At 28.5% G+C, this 23734-nt stretch overlaps 1 protein-coding gene across 50 annotated transcripts in view; it reads left to right on the top strand.

Annotated features, from left to right (window-relative positions):
• The window catches only part of LOC136084705 (uncharacterized), a 44195-nt gene that overhangs the window by 1852 nt on the left and 18609 nt on the right, over window positions 1–23734 (top strand). For 5 of the 50 annotated variants that reach the window (XM_065805313.1, XM_065805311.1, XM_065805310.1 and 2 more), the window contains exons 1-5: window positions 54–2086; window positions 2800–2853; window positions 2995–3071; window positions 3221–3271; window positions 4395–23704. Coding sequence is in view for 2 of the 50 variants with exons in the window: in XM_065805305.1 (XP_065661377.1) it covers window positions 2035–2440; window positions 2800–2819 (426 nt within the window). In the remaining 48 variants the exon portion in view is untranslated. Of the gene's footprint in view, window positions 1–51; window positions 2619–2799; window positions 2854–2994; window positions 3072–3220; window positions 3290–4394; window positions 23705–23734 lie in introns of those variants that run through there. The other 45 variants (XM_065805312.1, XM_065805307.1, XR_010640785.1 and 42 more) reach the window with 44 other exon arrangements.

Raw genomic sequence — 23734 nt, 5'->3', positions numbered from 1 at the left:
TAAACGGACGGTTTTTTTCTAATTAAGTTTTTTTGTCAACGTTGATTTATCGTTGAAACATCGTTAAATAAACAACGTTTAAATCGTAATGTTGTTTTAACGTTGAGACATAGTTGAACAACGTTGAAACAACGCTTCAACCAAATTTCAACGTTGAAACAACGTTGAGATGCCGGCTGGGTAATCTTCCACACGTATGATATAATACTATCGTTTATATATTTTCACGCATCAAATAATAACATTACGCTGACAATAATATATTTAAAAAGTCCATTATGATAAAATTGCATTGATAAAAGATTGATAAAATTTCTTATTTGCAAAGTCTTAGACAGCCTTAATCTATGATGAACCATATGGTCTGAAAATTTCCGCGAGGGTTTCTTATATATACATCTACTATACCAGTTTACAACACATATCTTCTTTTTAAGGATATCGTAAATATATTTGTATTTCTTTTAAAAACAAACATTTTGATGCCTATTATGCTTAAAACTACTTTATAGCTCTAATTTAAAATTTAAAATGAGCAGTGGTAGTGCACTTGCTTCAGGAACGTAAGATCCGTGATTCAAACCCACCTCTGGTCAAGTTTTGCGACATCGGTTGGGAATGAGACGTGAACTTCCTATTAAATACTCTTCCGCGGCGCTCTGTGATAAGACCGTAAGGACTTCTTAGAACACCTAAAAAAAAAAAAAAAAAGAAAAGCTAGCATAATTGGCTCAAGCAGCGTTATATAAAAAAGTGTTAAAAATTATGAAAGCCATTAATAACCATATAAAAGGCTTAATTGATGTAGTTTTTGGAGCTTTTTTATAGCTTTTTTATACATAAAAAATAGACGCAGTGTTTAAAGAAAAAGTACATTAACGATGCTCACTCTATTCTAATCTTTTACCTTTATTTAGCACAATATTCTTTCTTCAGTGCCGTGAAAACCTGCCATTAATGCCTTAAAATCTTAAAAATTGTTCCGCTAGATATTATTAAAAAAAAAGTTCATTAAATTTTCGAAAGACCCCCTAAAATTGCAAATAACCCCCAAAATGTGCTGCCCCTCCTGTCTTCACAATTAGGGTGTGTGGAGGCCTAGCCCCTCTGCCTCCCTTTATATCAAAAGCTGATACATTGAATGTGAAGCTAGATTTTATATTAAAACTTAAGTATATTTCAAAATCTTAATTTTATTTTTAACAATTTAATGGCTGAAAGATAAAAAAAAAGTTTGTGTTTTAAAAATAGATTTATTTTTTAGTAACGTAAGGCATTAATGGGATTGATGTTCACACAGAAACTTAAAAAAGCAAGTGGATGTGAGATAATTAGTCGGACAAACAAACAAATTGACGTCACCAAAACGTACGCTCAAAAGGCTCGTCCATAAACGACGTCACCCTAAATTTATCTTTTGAATTGAAGTAAGAGATCGTTGGCTCACTTGCGCAGAGGTTTTAAAGTGTTGCAAGGCTTTATATTCAATGAAAATCTCAGTGCAAGAGATCTCGAACTTCTATTCAAAAATTTAGCGTGACGTCGTTTGTGAACAACCTCTTAACACGTTTTTATTAATTTGCTCATAGTCATAAAAAGAAATTCTTTTTTATGACTATGATTTGCTTAAGCCGCGAATTTTCCAGAACAAGACCTATGACGTCATCTGCAAAGTTTTTAGCTGAATAATAAATAAGAAAACTTTAAAAATGCGTAAAAAACAAAAAAATAGACGATACGTCACACTTTAATTCGATTGGTTTGCTTTTAGAACTCGTTATTTTGTTTTTTGTCATTTGTCATCGCAACAATATTAGAGAACGTATCAAAGTCGCATCTTTAAAAATTTAATTGGTTCCATAGTTTTAAAAACCGGTTTGACTAGTTTAATGATACCTTTGCGCATGTCGTAACGTGAAAATTTTGTTTTATCAATCAACCCTTAAGTTGCATTCGCGAAGTTTCCCGAACAGTTGATCGTGAATTTTATATACAATTAATCTAAAAGTATAAATATTTTTTAAAATTTTGATAATGTATTCTTCAAACTGGATATCAAATGATATTTCAAAAGTGAAAAAGCATGGTAAGCGTTATAATAAAACAAATGTTATTTTGTCATCTTTATTAGCTAAACGAAGGTTAAATCGACGATCCAAATGTCCTAGTTTACTTTCCGATGTTTTGATTGCTAGTACTATTAGTCGTTTAAAGAAAGAGAGTTTTAACCAATTTGTAAAGACAAAATGTAGTCCTAATAATAATACTGGTAAAAATAATAGTGAAGCAGAAATGGATACTTTTTTAGGAATGGATATATTTTTTGAAAAACTTAAACAAGTTAAAGTTTTGCCGAGTCCCAATTGTGAAAAAATTAATAATACAGCAAGTAATGAAGATGTTGAGCTACAAGATCTTGTTGATAGTTTTATAGAGACTGGTATGGTTCATGAGAGTCTTTATTCTTCTAATAAAAATTTTAAAAATGTATGCAATGATCTACAAAATACATGAAGAAAAGTAAATTATTGTGAAATTTTCAAATAATAGTATGCTGTTTAATAAGAAGCTAAACATGTATTGCAATCCCATTAAATAAGAAAACAAGCTGGATATAGGTATCACTCAGTCTGTACTAGTTCATTTTCTTTTTGAAGAACTACAAAGACCATTTGGTTCATAAAAATACATTTCTTTGTTTGAATGTATATTCAAATTTTGTTTTAATATATAAAGTGTAAATTATTTTATTAAAAATATTATAACTGTACTGAATATTTAATCACAATTTTGTATTAGCTTTGTCATCTGTAATGTAATCAATCCTTCTGGTGTAATGGCTATGGTATAAAGGTAATTCGGTTACCATTAACATTTTTATTCAAAACATTAGGAATAAGCAATTTATATTGAATAAAGCATTCTTCAATGTAATAAAGTTTGTAAAAATATCTAGTTATCTTAACTATAAATGAGTGTTTCATTTCTTCACAGTATACAAGAATCATTAGATGACCACCTCTATTTGGATTATCATATCCGATGTATAAAGTTCAACTGAAAAGTCAGATGTAATATGTGTTTTTTTACTATAAAGTTTATGCAAATTTTATGGTTTGCATAAAATTGTAGTCTTTTTTTAAAATGCGTGTAGATTAGATCTGTAGGTTAAGACTTAAAAATAAGGAATTAGTTTAAAAAACTAATGGATATGATTTAGACCATGTCGCTTGTGTCCTGTCCAACAACAGATATTCAAGATTTGACAAAGGTATTTATTATATAACTGGTAGGTGGGTTACTAAATATTTTTATTTCAACATTTATTGTTTAAAGTTGTTTTTTCTTTTAAATAAAAAAAAAAAAAAAAAAATATTGATTCAAAAAGGTTATTTCCAGATAATATGCTTTGTGTTATAATTTTTTTTGCTTATGTAAGTTTTTCACTGTTTAATAAAGGTTTCACAATCCTAATATAAACTGCAATTGAAATGTTATTTAAAATGGCAATTTTAGTTTTGTTAAACTAGTTACTATATTGTTAGTTGCAAAATACTGTAAATGATGGGCTTTTTTTTAGCTAAAGTTGTATAATTTAAACATGTAACATCTCTACTAATTAAAAAGATGAGCCTATCAGACACGTCTTCTAACATGACTACTTTTGTTTTGTCTAACAATGACCACTTTTGTTTATATTGGCTATGCACAAACTGACGAAAGTAGCTAAGTAATTTATTATTGAAGTTATAAACTTTCTAAGTATCATAAAAATATACAGAAATGTGTGCTAATTATTTTTTTAAATCATATATGAAAAAAGTAATGTAATTGTCTTTCACTTAAATCATTTAATTAGTAACTATAAGTTTAAATTGTCTTATAAAGACTTGACCAATTCTAAAACATGTCTATTTTTCTCCAATAAAATGTCTGAGGGTCTTGAGAATCATCTAATATAATAAAGAATTGTTTAAATTCAAAGATTTCTAATTATTTAAACTGCATTATGTTTTGATAAAGACAAAACTTAAGTCATATCTTGTCTGGTGCTTAAACATTGGTTTTTGTTATTATTGTTGTAAGTTTAATGCATTTTTCTCTAAATGTTTTTCCAATTTCGTTACAAACAGATACTTATGTTTAACTGGGAATAAGTTATTAAAAAACTTCATAAAATGTCAAGACTTTATGTAATGTTTTGTTTCATGTAGAATTCTCATGTAGAAAGTAATTATTTTATGTTAAGACTTGATGTAATGTTTAGTTTCATGTAGTCTCATGTAGAAAGTAATTATTTTATACTAGTTTTAAAGTTTTGTAATGCTTGCATAAATTTGTTTAAGTTTACATTGAATAAACATTTTTTCATTTAATTAATTTTATTTATGTAGTTATGTACCTTGGAAAATACTGAAGCAGCTTCATCAAGAAATTGATCGAAACGAAAAAGTTATGTTTTCATATTTTTTTTAATTATCAAAATTGAGTAGTTTTAAAAGCATCAATTGAAAAACGTTGTAATATCATACACTAACTTACAATAGACATTTATGAAAAGATAGTGGAATATGAGTATTATTGAAATAAAGATTTGAATAAAATTGTTGTTTTTTTGCAATTAAAAAGTAAAATATTAATGCATAAGTATTAAAATACTTAAAGTCAAAAGCAATAAGCAATGTGTGAACTAATGATTTCTGTCATTTTGCAAACTTTCCTTAAAAATTATATTAATGATAATAAAAAATATGGGAGTATTAGTTGACCTTAAAATTATTCAAATCTGCAAAATTATCCTTGAAAATCGTTAACCAAGTAACTTGATCTTTTATAAGAGTATTTCCACTGGTGATGTTTTGTATACAGATATAAAGGTTAAAGATTTAGTATAATCAATATTATAAATTCAAACATTATGTTAACTCATTAATAACTATTTCTCCAGTAGTTATTTTAAAAACTTGCATCATTTTATATCCTAAATAATTATTATTACTAGCTAACATAACAATTATTACCAATTTTCAGACTTTCAACTGTTAATCAAGTCTAAGGTGTTGTTGCATTATGGATTATGATATCTTAAAGGCAAAAGATCCATATAATATTACATTAACGTAGTAGTAAAAATATAAATATTCCATTACCTCAAGGTAATAATCTCAGGAAACTTAAAAAGACTTTTTATTTAAAAGATGTTTTTATAAGATCAAAAAATATTAAAATTAACATGCTGCTGTAAACCTGTTATATCTTGCTAATCATTTAATGTGAACTTAGGTAAGCAAATATTAGTCTATTTTGAATCAAATTAATAATCTATGATTAATATTTTTATCTTGACAAATTATTCAGTTCCTACTTCTTCAAGCAATTAATAACAAAGCAAATATTTTGTTATTTAAAGACAAATCTTAACATAACAGATAAAAATAAGATAATTATTTGCTCATCAATAAATATTGTAAAATTGAAACAAACATTTTTTCACTTTTTGATATCAGGATATAAACCTGTTAAAACACAAATAATCGATATGAATGTGGGCCTTAAACTCACACAATTGTTTCCTTAGATCCTTAAAAAGGCTAAAGTATTCACTATTTTAAAGTACTTTCAAGTTAACTTCTATTAAGCGGTTCCTCTTTCTATTTTAGATATAGTATATGTTCTTTAAAACCCTTCAGTTAAACCATGTATTGAGATCTAAGTTTGTTTCTAATAACAACTTACTTAAACAAAAATAATAACAACTATATAAAGTATTAAGAAAGGTGCTAATAATAGAAAGCATAAAAATTGCTAAAAGCATCATTAAATTAGCTAAATAAAATTAAGAAGTCTTCATGAAATTAAGCTCCATTTCAAGTGTTACTTAGCAAGTTTATACAAATATGATTTCAAACATAGTTATTTTGTTTTATTTTTTGCTAGCAACATTGGTTATTTTTGTTTTGTTCAAATTTAAATATAAATATTACACAGTTTAATTACTAAGTTAACAAATAAATTATTTCAAGTTACAATTTTTTTCTTCTGGAATTGCTTTAAAATTTATCCTTGTCAATTTTTTTTTAATGATATTAAGTAATTTTTTTCACTATTGATTTTTTTTTTTTTGCGAGTTATGATAACAATTTTATTATTGCATATCAGATGATTCATGTTTTTGATCGTGTTATAGTGTGCTGTTTGTTTGTTTAACTAATTACAATTTTAGTTTTAAAATTATAAGGTAAATGGCCCATAGCATAAAAGAAACATCAATATTACTCTTGGCACCGTTTTGTAAGCTAATTATTAGTTAAATGTGTAGCGTTTTACTTTTTTTATTTTTTTATTTGTCTACTTGTCTTGTTCTTGTTTCCCCAATAATCAATTCATATTTAGAGCAAAGAGTGACAAAGCAGTGACCTGGTTCTTATCTAGCCAATATTAAACTGACAAAATAGAAATCAGTGTCTCCTTATATTGTGCTACAAGCAATCAGTTTTTGTGTGTATTTTTTTGTATTTGAAATCAATGTTAGGCTTGCTTTTTTGCTAACATTTGTTCTAGTAGTTCAAAAGGGTATTTGCAAGAAAACAAAACATTTTTAAGTTACACCGCAGGCGTTTAAAAAATATCGCTTTTGTACTTGACTTTCAAATTAAGGAATCGTGCGACTGGACTGATATTCAAATGTAAGTGGTTCATTAAAATGTTTCAAAATACTTGTTGTTTCATGTTATTTGTTTTTGCTTTGGCGCCGTCAATATTTCTGTTTTAGCTCTATATTTATATAAAGTTTGGGTCGCACTTTGTATCGCCTCAAAAGAAGGTAACAGTTACAAATTTGCATCTGTTGTTTTTAATCGTATTAAGATGTGCTGTTTCTTTGCTTAAATGGTTACAATTTTAGCTATAAAGTGTAAGGTAAAGGACCACTACGGAAAAAAGAAACATTAAACTCACTGGGTGCCACAATTCGTAAGCTACGTTTTAATTAGATGTAAAAGGACAAATGATGTGTTTTTTTGTTTGTATTGTTTTTCTGTTTTGTTTTTTCCACTAACGAGTTCCTGTTTAGAACAGTTTAAAAGCGTAGAACAGAGATCCTGGTGCCCATAATGTGGTTTGTAGGCAATGTTCTTGTGGTCTTCACAAAGTAGTGCTCAAATATCAAATGTTGTACTACAAGTATATAACATAATAATTTCAAACATTGTTTTTTTCTGTTTTGTTTTTTTGCTAACAACTTTAACTAGTAGCCCGAAGAAGACTCTGTTTTTTAAAACCAAGTTAAATCACTGTCAACGGAATTATTGTTCAGCTTTTAGTAAAGTATTTACTTTTACCTAATACTTGTTTTTAATGCCAAGTTTATAGACTGTCAAAAGGAGAAATTATGAATGTTGTATTTGCCGATTGAAAACGCTGTTTATTTAGGTGTACGGTTAAAGTTTTTTCTTATTAGGACTTTTTTTAAAGTGGTGTTCTCCTGTATAAGATGATTAATATATATGTTCACAATTAGACAAATGTTACGTTTGAACGTTTTCTCGAATGTGCAGTAAGACTGTTTTTTGTTTTTATCAATTTTATTTTGTTCTTTTCGTCATTTTATTAAATTTTTTTATTTGGTTGTTTTGTTCTTTACACAACTAGTTTTTGCATTAAACAAGAAAATATGCATTGGAGGTCTGTTTGATTTTGCTTTACACACAAAACGCAGTTTCTTTCATTTAAGTGCGTTTGCCTACATGCTAAGTATATGTTCTAATTATTAGTTTTTGTGGTTACGTTTACTTGTTTTTATCTCATGTGGGGCCTGGGTGTTAATCAGATTTAATTTTAGTGCGTCGCGAAGACAAACAAGCGGTGTGGCTGAGGCTATAATGTGAAACAAAATATCGTTTTTATGTAAGCTATTGATTCTTTCAAGTAGTTGGCGAATTTTTGTTAATTTCTTGCATGTCTTTAAAACACTGTGCTTAGATTTAATAATTAGCTTTTTATACATTTTCTTTTTATTAACTTTTAATAAACAATATATAAAGAAGAAAAAAGAAAATAGAAAGAAAAAAAAAAAAAACCAAATAAATAAGTGTTTTGCTATGCTAACAATTTTTTTGCAGCTCATAAATGTATTTGCAAAGATACATAAAGACATTTCTAGACAATCTTGCTGGCGTCTAAAATTGATATCTCTGTAGTAAAGTGGTAAACTAAGAAAATATTTGACCGAAAAGATTCAGCAACGTAAGTGGTTCACAATTCAGTTATTATGTATACAAATGGATTATTTCAAGTTACATTTTGTTTCATCTTGATTGCTTTGGATTTTATCCCTGTCGATTTTCTTCTTTTTTTTTTTTTTTTTATTTTTATTTAAATGATATTAGGTAATTTCTTTCACTATTGATTTTTTCTTTTTTTTTTTTTTTGCGAGTTATGATAACAATTTTATTATTGCATATCAGATGATTCATGTTTTTGATCGTGTTATAGTGTGCTGTTTGTTTGTTTAACTAATTACAATTTTAGTTTTAAAATTATAAGGTAAAAGGCCCATAGCATAAAAGAAACATCAATATTACTCTTGGCACCGTTTTGTAAGCTAATTATTAGTTAAATGTGTAGCGTTTTACTTTTTTTATTTTTTTATTTGTCTACTTGTCTTGTTCTTGTTTCCCCAATAATCAATTCATATTTAGAGCAAAGAGTGACAAAGCAGTGACCTGGTTCTTATCTAGCCAATATTAAACTGACAAAATAGAAATCAGTGTCTCCTTACATTGTGCTACAAGCAATCAGTTTTTGTGTGTATTTTTTTGTATTTGAAATCAATGTTAGGCTTGCTTTTTTGCTAACATTTGTTCTAGTAGTTCAAAAGGGTATTTGCAAGAAAACAAAACATTTTTAAGTTACACCGCAGGCGTTTAAAAAATATCGCTTTTGTACTTGACTTTCAAATTAAGGAATCGTGCGACTGGACTGATATTCAAATGTAAGTGGTTCATTAAAATGTTTCAAAATACTTGTTGTTTCATGTTATTTGTTTTTGCTTTGGCGCCGTCAATATTTCTGTTTTAGCTCTATATTTATATAAAGTTTGGGTCGCACTTTGTATCGCCTCAAAAGAAGGTAACAGTTACAAATTTGCATCTGTTGTTTTTAATCGTATTAAGATGTGCTGTTTCTTTGCTTAAATGGTTACAATTTTAGCTATAAAGTGTAAGGTAAAGGACCACTACGGAAAAAAGAAACATTAAACTCACTGGGTGCCACAATTCGTAAGCTACGTTTTAATTAGATGTAAAAGGACAAATGATGTGTTTTTTTGTTTGTATTGTTTTTCTGTTTTGTTTTTTCCACTAACGAGTTCCTGTTTAGAACAGTTTAAAAGCGTAGAACAGAGATCCTGGTGCCCATAATGTGGTTTGTAGGCAATGTTCTTGTGGTCTTCACAAAGTAGTGCTCAAATATCAAATGTTGTACTACAAGTATATAACATAATAATTTCAAACATTGTTTTTTTCTGTTTTGTTTTTTTGCTAACAACTTTAACTAGTAGCCCGAAGAAGACTCTGTTTTTTAAAACCAAGTTAAATCACTGTCAACGGAATTATTGTTCAGCTTTTAGTAAAGTATTTACTTTTACCTAATACTTGTTTTTAATGCCAAGTTTATAGACTGTCAAAAGGAGAAATTATGAATGTTGTATTTGCCGATTGAAAACGCTGTTTATTTAGGTGTACGGTTAAAGTTTTTTCTTATTAGGACTTTTTTTAAAGTGGTGTTCTCCTGTATAAGATGATTAATATATATGTTCACAATTAGACAAATGTTACGTTTGAACGTTTTCTCGAATGTGCAGTAAGACTGTTTTTTGTTTTTATCAATTTTATTTTGTTCTTTTCGTCATTTTATTAAATTTTTTTATTTGGTTGTTTTGTTCTTTACACAACTAGTTTTTGCATTAAACAAGAAAATATGCATTGGAGGTCTGTTTGATTTTGCTTTACACACAAAACGCAGTTTCTTTCATTTAAGTGCGTTTGCCTACATGCTAAGTATATGTTCTAATTATTAGTTTTTGTGGTTACGTTTACTTGTTTTTATCTCATGTGGGGCCTGGGTGTTAATCAGATTTAATTTTAGTGCGTCGCGAAGACAAACAAGCGGTGTGGCTGAGGCTATAATGTGAAACAAAATATCGTTTTTATGTAAGCTATTGATTCTTTCAAGTAGTTGGCGAATTTTTGTTAATTTCTTGCATGTCTTTAAAACACTGTGCTTAGATTTAATAATTAGCTTTTTATACATTTTCTTTTTATTAACTTTTAATAAACAATATATAAAGAAGAAAATAGAAAATAGAAAGAAAAAAAAAAAAAACCAAATAAATAAGTGTTTTGCTATGCTAACAATTTTTTTGCAGCTCATAAATGTATTTGCAAAGATACATAAAGACATTTCTAGACAATCTTGCTGGCGTCTAAAATTGATATCTCTGTAGTAAAGTGGTAAACTAAGAAAATATTTGACCGAAAAGATTCAGCAACGTAAGTGGTTCACAATTCAGTTATTATGTATACAAATGGATTATTTCAAGTTACATTTTGTTTCATCTTGATTGCTTTGGATTTTATCCCTGTCGATTTTCTTCTTTTTTTTTTTTTTTTTATTTTTATTTAAATGATATTAGGTTATTTCTTTCACTATTGATTTTTTCTTTTTTTTTTTTTTTGCGAGTTATGATAACAATTTTATTATTGCATATCAGATGATTCATGTTTTTGATCGTGTTATAGTGTGCTGTTTGTTTGTTTAACTAATTACAATTTTAGTTTTAAAATTATAAGGTAAAAGGCCCATAGCATAAAAGAAACATCAATATTACTCTTGGCACCGTTTTGTAAGCTAATTATTAGTTAAATGTGTAGCGTTTTACTTTTTTTATTTTTTTATTTGTCTACTTGTCTTGTTCTTGTTTCCCCAATAATCAATTCATATTTAGAGCAAAGAGTGACAAAGCAGTGACCTGGTTCTTATCTAGCCAATATTAAACTGACAAAATAGAAATCAGTGTCTCCTTACATTGTGCTACAAGCAATCAGTTTTTGTGTGTATTTTTTTGTATTTGAAATCAATGTTAGGCTTGCTTTTTTGCTAACATTTGTTCTAGTAGTTCAAAAGGGTATTTGCAAGAAAACAAAACATTTTTAAGTTACACCGCAGGCGTTTAAAAAATATCGCTTTTGTACTTGACTTTCAAATTAAGGAATCGTGCGACTGGACTGATATTCAAATGTAAGTGGTTCATTAAAATGTTTCAAAATACTTGTTGTTTCATGTTATTTGTTTTTGCTTTGGCGCCGTCAATATTTCTGTTTTAGCTCTATATTTATATAAAGTTTGGGTCGCACTTTGTATCGCCTCAAAAGAAGGTAACAGTTACAAATTTGCATCTGTTGTTTTTAATCGTATTAAGATGTGCTGTTTCTTTGCTTAAATGGTTACAATTTTAGCTATAAAGTGTAAGGTAAAGGACCACTACGGAAAAAAGAAACATTAAACTCACTGGGTGCCACAATTCGTAAGCTACGTTTTAATTAGATGTAAAAGGACAAATGATGTGTTTTTTTGTTTGTATTGTTTTTCTGTTTTGTTTTTTCCACTAACGAGTTCCTGTTTAGAACAGTTTAAAAGCGTAGAACAGAGATCCTGGTGCCCATAATGTGGTTTGTAGGCAATGTTCTTGTGGTCTTCACAAAGTAGTGCTCAAATATCAAATGTTGTACTACAAGTATATAACATAATAATTTCAAACATTGTTTTTTTCTGTTTTGTTTTTTTGCTAACAACTTTAACTAGTAGCCCGAAGAAGACTCTGTTTTTTAAAACCAAGTTAAATCACTGTCAACGGAATTATTGTTCAGCTTTTAGTAAAGTATTTACTTTTACCTAATACTTGTTTTTAATGCCAAGTTTATAGACTGTCAAAAGGAGAAATTATGAATGTTGTATTTGCCGATTGAAAACGCTGTTTATTTAGGTGTACGGTTAAAGTTTTTTCTTATTAGGACTTTTTTTAAAGTGGTGTTCTCCTGTATAAGATGATTAATATATATGTTCACAATTAGACAAATGTTACGTTTGAACGTTTTCTCGAATGTGCAGTAAGACTGTTTTTTGTTTTTATCAATTTTATTTTGTTCTTTTCGTCATTTTATTAAATTTTTTTATTTGGTTGTTTTGTTCTTTACACAACTAGTTTTTGCATTAAACAAGAAAATATGCATTGGAGGTCTGTTTGATTTTGCTTTACACACAAAACGCAGTTTCTTTCATTTAAGTGCGTTTGCCTACATGCTAAGTATATGTTCTAATTATTAGTTTTTGTGGTTACGTTTACTTGTTTTTATCTCATGTGGGGCCTGGGTGTTAATCAGATTTAATTTTAGTGCGTCGCGAAGACAAACAAGCGGTGTGGCTGAGGCTATAATGTGAAACAAAATATCGTTTTTATGTAAGCTATTGATTCTTTCAAGTAGTTGGCGAATTTTTGTTAATTTCTTGCATGTCTTTAAAACACTGTGCTTAGATTTAATAATTAGCTTTTTATACATTTTCTTTTTATTAACTTTTAATAAACAATATATAAAGAAGAAAATAGAAAATAGAAAGAAAAAAAAAAAAAACCAAATAAATAAGTGTTTTGCTATGCTAACAATTTTTTTGCAGCTCATAAATGTATTTGCAAAGATACATAAAGACATTTCTAGACAATCTTGCTGGCGTCTAAAATTGATATCTCTGTAGTAAAGTGGTAAACTAAGAAAATATTTGACCGAAAAGATTCAGCAACGTAAGTGGTTCACAATTCAGTTATTATGTATACAAATGGATTATTTCAAGTTACATTTTGTTTCATCTTGATTGCTTTGGATTTTATCCCTGTCGATTTTCTTCTTTTTTTTTTTTTTTTTTATTTTTATTTAAATGATATTAGGTAATTTCTTTCACTATTGATTTTTTCTTTTTTTTTTTTTTTGCGAGTTATGATAACAATTTTATTATTGCATATCAGATGATTCATGTTTTTGATCGTGTTATAGTGTGCTGTTTGTTTGTTTAACTAATTACAATTTTAGTTTTAAAATTATAAGGTAAAAGGCCCATAGCATAAAAGAAACATCAATATTACTCTTGGCACCGTTTTGTAAGCTAATTATTAGTTAAATGTGTAGCGTTTTACTTTTTTTATTTTTTTATTTGTCTACTTGTCTTGTTCTTGTTTCCCCAATAATCAATTCATATTTAGAGCAAAGAGTGACAAAGCAGTGACCTGGTTCTTATCTAGCCAATATTAAACTGACAAAATAGAAATCAGTGTCTCCTTACATTGTGCTACAAGCAATCAGTTTTTGTGTGTATTTTTTTGTATTTGAAATCAATGTTAGGCTTGCTTTTTTGCTAACATTTGTTCTAGTAGTTCAAAAGGGTATTTGCAAGAAAACAAAACATTTTTAAGTTACACCGCAGGCGTTTAAAAAATATCGCTTTTGTACTTGACTTTCAAATTAAGGAATCGTGCGACTGGACTGATATTCAAATGTAAGTGGTTCATTAAAATGTTTCAAAATACTTGTTGTTTCATGTTATTTGTTTTTGCTTTGGCGCCGTCAATATTTCTGTTTTAGCTCTATATTTATATAAAGTTTGGGTCGCACTTTGTATCGCCTCAAAAGAAGGTAACAGTTACAAATTTGCATCTGTTGTTTTTAATCGTATTAAGATGTGCTGTTTCTTTGCTTAAATGGTTACAATTTTAGCTATAAAGTGTAAGGTAAAGGACCACTACGGAAAAAAGAAACATTAAACTCACTGGGTGCCACAATTCGTAAGCTACGTTTTAATTAGATGTAAAAGGACAAATGATGTGTTTTTTTGTTTGTATTGTTTTTCTGTTTTGTTTTTTCCACTAACGAGTTCCTGTTTAGAACAGTTTAAAAGCGTAGAACAGAGATCCTGGTGCCCATAATGTGGTTTGTAGGCAATGTTCTTGTGGTCTTCACAAAGTAGTGCTCAAATATCAAATGTTGTACTACAAGTATATAACATAATAATTTCAAACATTGTTTTTTTCTGTTTTGTTTTTTTGCTAACAACTTTAACTAGTAGCCCGAAGAAGACTCTGTTTTTTAAAACCAAGTTAAATCACTGTCAACGGAATTATTGTTCAGCTTTTAGTAAAGTATTTACTTTTACCTAATACTTGTTTTTAATGCCAAGTTTATAGACTGTCAAAAGGAGAAATTATGAATGTTGTATTTGCCGATTGAAAACGCTGTTTATTTAGGTGTACGGTTAAAGTTTTTTCTTATTAGGACTTTTTTTAAAGTGGTGTTCTCCTGTATAAGATGATTAATATATATGTTCACAATTAGACAAATGTTACGTTTGAACGTTTTCTCGAATGTGCAGTAAGACTGTTTTTTGTTTTTATCAATTTTATTTTGTTCTTTTCGTCATTTTATTAAATTTTTTTATTTGGTTGTTTTGTTCTTTACACAACTAGTTTTTGCATTAAACAAGAAAATATGCATTGGAGGTCTGTTTGATTTTGCTTTACACACAAAACGCAGTTTCTTTCATTTAAGTGCGTTTGCCTACATGCTAAGTATATGTTCTAATTATTAGTTTTTGTGGTTACGTTTACTTGTTTTTATCTCATGTGGGGCCTGGGTGTTAATCAGATTTAATTTTAGTGCGTCGCGAAGACAAACAAGCGGTGTGGCTGAGGCTATAATGTGAAACAAAATATCGTTTTTATGTAAGCTATTGATTCTTTCAAGTAGTTGGCGAATTTTTGTTAATTTCTTGCATGTCTTTAAAACACTGTGCTTAGATTTAATAATTAGCTTTTTATACATTTTCTTTTTATTAACTTTTAATAAACAATATATAAAGTTGAAAAAAGAAAATAGAAAGAAAAAAAAAAAAAACCAAATAAATAAGTGTTTTGCTATGCTAACAATTTTTTTGCAGCTCATAAATGTATTTGCAAAGATACATAAAGACATTTCTAGACAATCTTGCTGGCGTCTAAAATTGATATCTCTGTAGTAAAGTGGTAAACTAAGAAAATATTTGACCGAAAAGATTCAGCAACGTAAGTGGTTCACAATTCAGTTATTATGTATACAAATGGATTATTTCAAGTTACATTTTGCTTCATCTTGATTGCTTTGGATTTTATCCCTGTCGATTTTATTCTTTTTTTTTTTTTTTTTTTTTTTTTATTTAAATGATATTAGGTAATTTCTTTCACTATTGATTTTTTCTTTTTTTTTTTTTTTGCGAGTTATGATAACAATTTTATTATTGCATATCAGATGATTCATGTTTTTGATCGTGTTATAGTGTGCTGTTTGTTTGTTTAACTAATTACAATTTTAGTTTTAAAATTATAAGGTAAAAGGCCCATAGCATAAAAGAAACATCAATATTACTCTTGGCACCGTTTTGTAAGCTAATTATTAGTTAAATGTGTAGCGTTTTACTTTTTTTATTTTTTTATTTGTCTACTTGTCTTGTTCTTGTTTCCCCAATAATCAATTCATATTTAGAGCAAAGAGTGACAAAGCAGTGACCTGGTTCTTATCTAGCCAATATTAAACTGACAAAATAGAAATCAGTGTCTCCTTACATTGTGCTACAAGCAATCAGTTTTTGTGTGTATTTTTTTGTATTTGAAATCAATGTTAGGCTTGCTTTTTTGCTAACATTTGTTCTAGTAGTTCAAAAGGGTATTTGCAAGAAAACAAAACATTTTTAAGTTACACCGCAGGCGTTTAAAAAATATCGCTTTTGTACTTGACTTTCAAATTAAGGAATCGTGCGACTGGACTGATATTCAAATGTAAGTGGTTCATTAAAATGTTTCAAAATACTTGTTGTTTCATGTTATTTGTTTTTGCTTTGGCGCCGTCAATATTTCTGTTTTAGCTCTATATTTATATAAAGTTTGGGTCGCACTTTGTATCGCCTCAAAAGAAGGTAACAGTTACAAATTTGCATCTGTTGTTTTTAATCGTATTAAGATGTGCTGTTTCTTTGCTTAAATGGTTACAATTTTAGCTATAAAGTGTAAGGTAAAGGACCACTACGGAAAAAAGAAACATTAAACTCACTGGGTGCCACAATTCGTAAGCTACGTTTTAATTAGATGTAAAAGGACAAATGATGTGTTTTTTTGTTTGTATTGTTTTTCTGTTTTGTTTTTTCCACTAACGAGTTCCTGTTTAGAACAGTTTAAAAGCGTAGAACAGAGATCCTGGTGCCCATAATGTGGTTTGTAGGCAATGTTCTTGTGGTCTTCACAAAGTAGTGCTCAAATATCAAATGTTGTACTACAAGTATATAACATAATAATTTCAAACATTGTTTTTTTCTGTTTTGTTTTTTTGCTAACAACTTTAACTAGTAGCCCGAAGAAGACTCTGTTTTTTAAAACCAAGTTAAATCACTGTCAACGGAATTATTGTTCAGCTTTTAGTAAAGTATTTACTTTTACCTAATACTTGTTTTTAATGCCAAGTTTATAGACTGTCAAAAGGAGAAATTATGAATGTTGTATTTGCCGATTGAAAACGCTGTTTATTTAGGTGTACGGTTAAAGTTTTTTCTTATTAGGACTTTTTTTAAAGTGGTGTTCTCCTGTATAAGATGATTAATATATATGTTCACAATTAGACAAATGTTACGTTTGAACGTTTTCTCGAATGTGCAGTAAGACTGTTTTTTGTTTTTATCAATTTTATTTTGTTCTTTTCGTCATTTTATTAAATTTTTTTATTTGGTTGTTTTGTTCTTTACACAACTAGTTTTTGCATTAAACAAGAAAATATGCATTGGAGGTCTGTTTGATTTTGCTTTACACACAAAACGCAGTTTCTTTCATTTAAGTGCGTTTGCCTACATGCTAAGTATATGTTCTAATTATTAGTTTTTGTGGTTACGTTTACTTGTTTTTATCTCATGTGGGGCCTGGGTGTTAATCAGATTTAATTTTAGTGCGTCGCGAAGACAAACAAGCGGTGTGGCTGAGGCTATAATGTGAAACAAAATATCGTTTTTATGTAAGCTATTGATTCTTTCAAGTAGTTGGCGAATTTTTGTTAATTTCTTGCATGTCTTTAAAACACTGTGCTTAGATTTAATAATTAGCTTTTTATACATTTTCTTTTTATTAACTTTTAATAAACAATATATAAAGTTGAAAAAAGAAAATAGAAAGAAAAAAAAAAAAAACCAAATAAATAAGTGTTTTGCTATGCTAACAATTTTTTTGCAGCTCATAAATGTATTTGCAAAGATACATAAAGACATTTCTAGACAATCTTGCTGGCGTCTAAAATTGATATCTCTGTAGTAAAGTGGTAAACTAAGAAAATATTTGACCGAAAAGATTCAGCAACGTAAGTGGTTCACAATTCAGTTATTATGTATACAAATGGATTATTTCAAGTTACATTTTGCTTCATCTTGATTGCTTTGGATTTTATCCCTGTCGATTTTCTTCTTTTTTTTTTTTTTTTTTTTTTTTATTTAAATGATATTAGGTAATTTCTTTCACTATTGATTTTTTCTTTTTTTTTTTTTTTGCGAGTTATGATAACAATTTTATTATTGCATATCAGATGATTCATGTTTTTGATCGTGTTATAGTGTGCTGTTTGTTTGTTTAACTAATTACAATTTTAGTTTTAAAATTATAAGGTAAAAGGCCCATAGCATAAAAGAAACATCAATATTACTCTTGGCACCGTTTTGTAAGCTAATTATTAGTTAAATGTGTAGCGTTTTACTTTTTTTATTTTTTTATTTGTCTACTTGTCTTGTTCTTGTTTCCCCAATAATCAATTCATATTTAGAGCAAAGAGTGACAAAGCAGTGACCTGGTTCTTATCTAGCCAATATTAAACTGACAAAATAGAAATCAGTGTCTCCTTACATTGTGCTACAAGCAATCAGTTTTTGTGTGTATTTTTTTGTATTTGAAATCAATGTTAGGCTTGCTTTTTTGCTAACATTTGTTCTAGTAGTTCAAAAGGGTATTTGCAAGAAAACAAAACATTTTTAAGTTACACCGCAGGCGTTTAAAAAATATCGCTTTTGTACTTGACTTTCAAATTAAGGAATCGTGCGACTGGACTGATATTCAAATGTAAGTGGTTCATTAAAATGTTTCAAAATACTTGTTGTTTCATGTTATTTGTTTTTGCTTTGGCGCCGTCAATATTTCTGTTTTAGCTCTATATTTATATAAAGTTTGGGTCGCACTTTGTATCGCCTCAAAAGAAGGTAACAGTTACAAATTTGCATCTGTTGTTTTTAATCGTATTAAGATGTGCTGTTTCTTTGCTTAAATGGTTACAATTTTAGCTATAAAGTGTAAGGTAAAGGACCACTACGGAAAAAAGAAACATTAAACTCACTGGGTGCCACAATTCGTAAGCTACGTTTTAATTAGATGTAAAAGGACAAATGATGTGTTTTTTTGTTTGTATTGTTTTTCTGTTTTGTTTTTTCCACTAACGAGTTCCTGTTTAGAACAGTTTAAAAGCGTAGAACAGAGATCCTGGTGCCCATAATGTGGTTTGTAGGCAATGTTCTTGTGGTCTTCACAAAGTAGTGCTCAAATATCAAATGTTGTACTACAAGTATATAACATAATAATTTCAAACATTGTTTTTTTCTGTTTTGTTTTTTTGCTAACAACTTTAACTAGTAGCCCGAAGAAGACTCTGTTTTTTAAAACCAAGTTAAATCACTGTCAACGGAATTATTGTTCAGCTTTTAGTAAAGTATTTACTTTTACCTAATACTTGTTTTTAATGCCAAGTTTATAGACTGTCAAAAGGAGAAATTATGAATGTTGTATTTGCCGATTGAAAACGCTGTTTATTTAGGTGTACGGTTAAAGTTTTTTCTTATTAGGACTTTTTTTAAAGTGGTGTTCTCCTGTATAAGATGATTAATATATATGTTCACAATTAGACAAATGTTACGTTTGAACGTTTTCTCGAATGTGCAGTAAGACTGTTTTTTGTTTTTATCAATTTTATTTTGTTCTTTTCGTCATTTTATTAAATTTTTTTATTTGGTTGTTTTGTTCTTTACACAACTAGTTTTTGCATTAAACAAGAAAATATGCATTGGAGGTCTGTTTGATTTTGCTTTACACACAAAACGCAGTTTCTTTCATTTAAGTGCGTTTGCCTACATGCTAAGTATATGTTCTAATTATTAGTTTTTGTGGTTACGTTTACTTGTTTTTATCTCATGTGGGGCCTGGGTGTTAATCAGATTTAATTTTAGTGCGTCGCGAAGACAAACAAGCGGTGTGGCTGAGGCTATAATGTGAAACAAAATATCGTTTTTATGTAAGCTATTGATTCTTTCAAGTAGTTGGCGAATTTTTGTTAATTTCTTGCATGTCTTTAAAACACTGTGCTTAGATTTAATAATTAGCTTTTTATACATTTTCTTTTTATTAACTTTTAATAAACAATATATAAAGAAGAAAAAAGAAAATAGAAAGAAAAAAAAAAAAAACCAAATAAATAAGTGTTTTGCTATGCTAACAATTTTTTTGCAGCTCATAAATGTATTTGCAAAGATACATAAAGACATTTCTAGACAATCTTGCTGGCGTCTAAAATTGATATCTCTGTAGTAAAGTGGTAAACTAAGAAAATATTTGACCGAAAAGATTCAGCAACGTAAGTGGTTCACAATTCAGTTATTATGTATACAAATGGATTATTTCAAGTTACATTTTGTTTCATCTTGATTGCTTTGGATTTTATCCCTGTCGATTTTCTTCTTTTTTTTTTTTTTTTTATTTTTATTTAAATGATATTAGGTAATTTCTTTCACTATTGATTTTTTCTTTTTTTTTTTTTTTGCGAGTTATGATAACAATTTTATTATTGCATATCAGATGATTCATGTTTTTGATCGTGTTATAGTGTGCTGTTTGTTTGTTTAACTAATTACAATTTTAGTTTTAAAATTATAAGGTAAATGGCCCATAGCATAAAAGAAACATCAATATTACTCTTGGCACCGTTTTGTAAGCTAATTATTAGTTAAATGTGTAGCGTTTTACTTTTTTTATTTTTTTATTTGTCTACTTGTCTTGTTCTTGTTTCCCCAATAATCAATTCATATTTAGAGCAAAGAGTGACAAAGCAGTGACCTGGTTCTTATCTAGCCAATATTAAACTGACAAAATAGAAATCAGTGTCTCCTTACATTGTGCTACAAGCAATCAGTTTTTGTGTGTATTTTTTTGTATTTGAAATCAATGTTAGGCTTGCTTTTTTGCTAACATTTGTTCTAGTAGTTCAAAAGGGTATTTGCAAGAAAACAAAACATTTTTAAGTTACACCGCAGGCGTTTAAAAAATATCGCTTTTGTACTTGACTTTCAAATTAAGGAATCGTGCGACTGGACTGATATTCAAATGTAAGTGGTTCATTAAAATGTTTCAAAATACTTGTTGTTTCATGTTATTTGTTTTTGCTTTGGCGCCGTCAATATTTCTGTTTTAGCTCTATATTTATATAAAGTTTGGGTCGCACTTTGTATCGCCTCAAAAGAAGGTAACAGTTACAAATTTGCATCTGTTGTTTTTAATCGTATTAAGATGTGCTGTTTCTTTGCTTAAATGGTTACAATTTTAGCTATAAAGTGTAAGGTAAAGGACCACTACGGAAAAAAGAAACATTAAACTCACTGGGTGCCACAATTCGTAAGCTACGTTTTAATTAGATGTAAAAGGACAAATGATGTGTTTTTTTGTTTGTATTGTTTTTCTGTTTTGTTTTTTCCACTAACGAGTTCCTGTTTAGAACAGTTTAAAAGCGTAGAACAGAGATCCTGGTGCCCATAATGTGGTTTGTAGGCAATGTTCTTGTGGTCTTCACAAAGTAGTGCTCAAATATCAAATGTTGTACTACAAGTATATAACATAATAATTTCAAACATTGTTTTTTTCTGTTTTGTTTTTTTGCTAACAACTTTAACTAGTAGCCCGAAGAAGACTCTGTTTTTTAAAACCAAGTTAAATCACTGTCAACGGAATTATTGTTCAGCTTTTAGTAAAGTATTTACTTTTACCTAATACTTGTTTTTAATGCCAAGTTTATAGACTGTCAAAAGGAGAAATTATGAATGTTGTATTTGCCGATTGAAAACGCTGTTTATTTAGGTGTACGGTTAAAGTTTTTTCTTATTAGGACTTTTTTTAAAGTGGTGTTCTCCTGTATAAGATGATTAATATATATGTTCACAATTAGACAAATGTTACGTTTGAACGTTTTCTCGAATGTGCAGTAAGACTGTTTTTTGTTTTTATCAATTTTATTTTGTTCTTTTCGTCATTTTATTAAATTTTTTTATTTGGTTGTTTTGTTCTTTACACAACTAGTTTTTGCATTAAACAAGAAAATATGCATTGGAGGTCTGTTTGATTTTGCTTTACACACAAAACGCAGTTTCTTTCATTTAAGTGCGTTTGCCTACATGCTAAGTATATGTTCTAATTATTAGTTTTTGTGGTTACGTTTACTTGTTTTTATCTCATGTGGGGCCTGGGTGTTAATCAGATTTAATTTTAGTGCGTCGCGAAGACAAACAAGCGGTGTGGCTGAGGCTATAATGTGAAACAAAATATCGTTTTTATGTAAGCTATTGATTCTTTCAAGTAGTTGGCGAATTTTTGTTAATTTCTTGCATGTCTTTAAAACACTGTGCTTAGATTTAATAATTAGCTTTTTATACATTTTCTTTTTATTAACTTTTAATAAACAATATATAAAGAAGAAAAAAGAAAATAGAAAGAAAAAAAAAAAAAACCAAATAAATAAGTGTTTTGCTATGCTAACAATTTTTTTGCAGCTCATAAATGTATTTGCAAAGATACATAAAGACATTTCTAGACAATCTTGCTGGCGTCTAAAATTGATATCTCTGTAGTAAAGTGGTAAACTAAGAAAATATTTGACCGAAAAGATTCAGCAACGTAAGTGGTTCACAATTCAGTTATTATGTATACAAATGGATTATTTCAAGTTACATTTTGCTTCATCTTGATTGCTTTGGATTTTATCCCTGTCGATTTTCTTCTTTTTTTTTTTTTTTTTTTTTTTTTTATTTAAATGATATTAGGTAATTTCTTTCACTATTGATTTTTTCTTTTTTTTTTTTTTTGCGAGTTATGATAACAATTTTATTATTGCATATCAGATGATTCATGTTTTTGATCGTGTTATAGTGTGCTGTTTGTTTGTTTAACTAATTACAATTTTAGTTTTAAAATTATAAGGTAAAAGGCCCATAGCATAAAAGAAACATCAATATTACTCTTGGCACCGTTTTGTAAGCTAATTATTAGTTAAATGTGTAGCGTTTTACTTTTTTTATTTTTTTATTTGTCTACTTGTCTTGTTCTTGTTTCCCCAATAATCAATTCATATTTAGAGCAAAGAGTGACAAAGCAGTGACCTGGTTCTTATCTAGCCAATATTAAACTGACAAAATAGAAATCAGTGTCTCCTTACATTGTGCTACAAGCAATCAGTTTTTGTGTGTATTTTTTTGTATTTGAAATCAATGTTAGGCTTGCTTTTTTGCTAACATTTGTTCTAGTAGTTCAAAAGGGTATTTGCAAGAAAACAAAACATTTTTAAGTTACACCGCAGGCGTTTAAAAAATATCGCTTTTGTACTTGACTTTCAAATTAAGGAATCGTGCGACTGGACTGATATTCAAATGTAAGTGGTTCATTAAAATGTTTCAAAATACTTGTTGTTTCATGTTATTTGTTTTTGCTTTGGCGCCGTCAATATTTCTGTTTTAGCTCTATATTTATATAAAGTTTGGGTCGCACTTTGTATCGCCTCAAAAGAAGGTAACAGTTACAAATTTGCATCTGTTGTTTTTAATCGTATTAAGATGTGCTGTTTCTTTGCTTAAATGGTTACAATTTTAGCTATAAAGTGTAAGGTAAAGGACCACTACGGAAAAAAGAAACATTAAACTCACTGGGTGCCACAATTCGTAAGCTACGTTTTAATTAGATGTAAAAGGACAAATGATGTGTTTTTTTGTTTGTATTGTTTTTCTGTTTTGTTTTTTCCACTAACGAGTTCCTGTTTAGAACAGTTTAAAAGCGTAGAACAGAGATCCTGGTGCCCATAATGTGGTTTGTAGGCAATGTTCTTGTGGTCTTCACAAAGTAGTGCTCAAATATCAAATGTTGTACTACAAGTATATAACATAATAATTTCAAACATTGTTTTTTTCTGTTTTGTTTTTTTGCTAACAACTTTAACTAGTAGCCCGAAGAAGACTCTGTTTTTTAAAACCAAGTTAAATCACTGTCAACGGAATTATTGTTCAGCTTTTAGTAAAGTATTTACTTTTACCTAATACTTGTTTTTAATGCCAAGTTTATAGACTGTCAAAAGGAGAAATTATGAATGTTGTATTTGCCGATTGAAAACGCTGTTTATTTAGGTGTACGGTTAAAGTTTTTTCTTATTAGGACTTTTTTTAAAGTGGTGTTCTCCTGTATAAGATGATTAATATATATGTTCACAATTAGACAAATGTTACGTTTGAACGTTTTCTCGAATGTGCAGTAAGACTGTTTTTTGTTTTTATCAATTTT

Source organism: Hydra vulgaris, chromosome 09 (genome assembly GCF_038396675.1).
Source record: "Hydra vulgaris chromosome 09, alternate assembly HydraT2T_AEP".
NCBI lineage: Eukaryota > Metazoa > Cnidaria > Hydrozoa > Anthoathecata > Hydridae > Hydra > Hydra vulgaris.
Note: the sequence above shows the minus strand (reverse complement) of the source record. Positions and strands in the feature narration are given on the sequence as shown.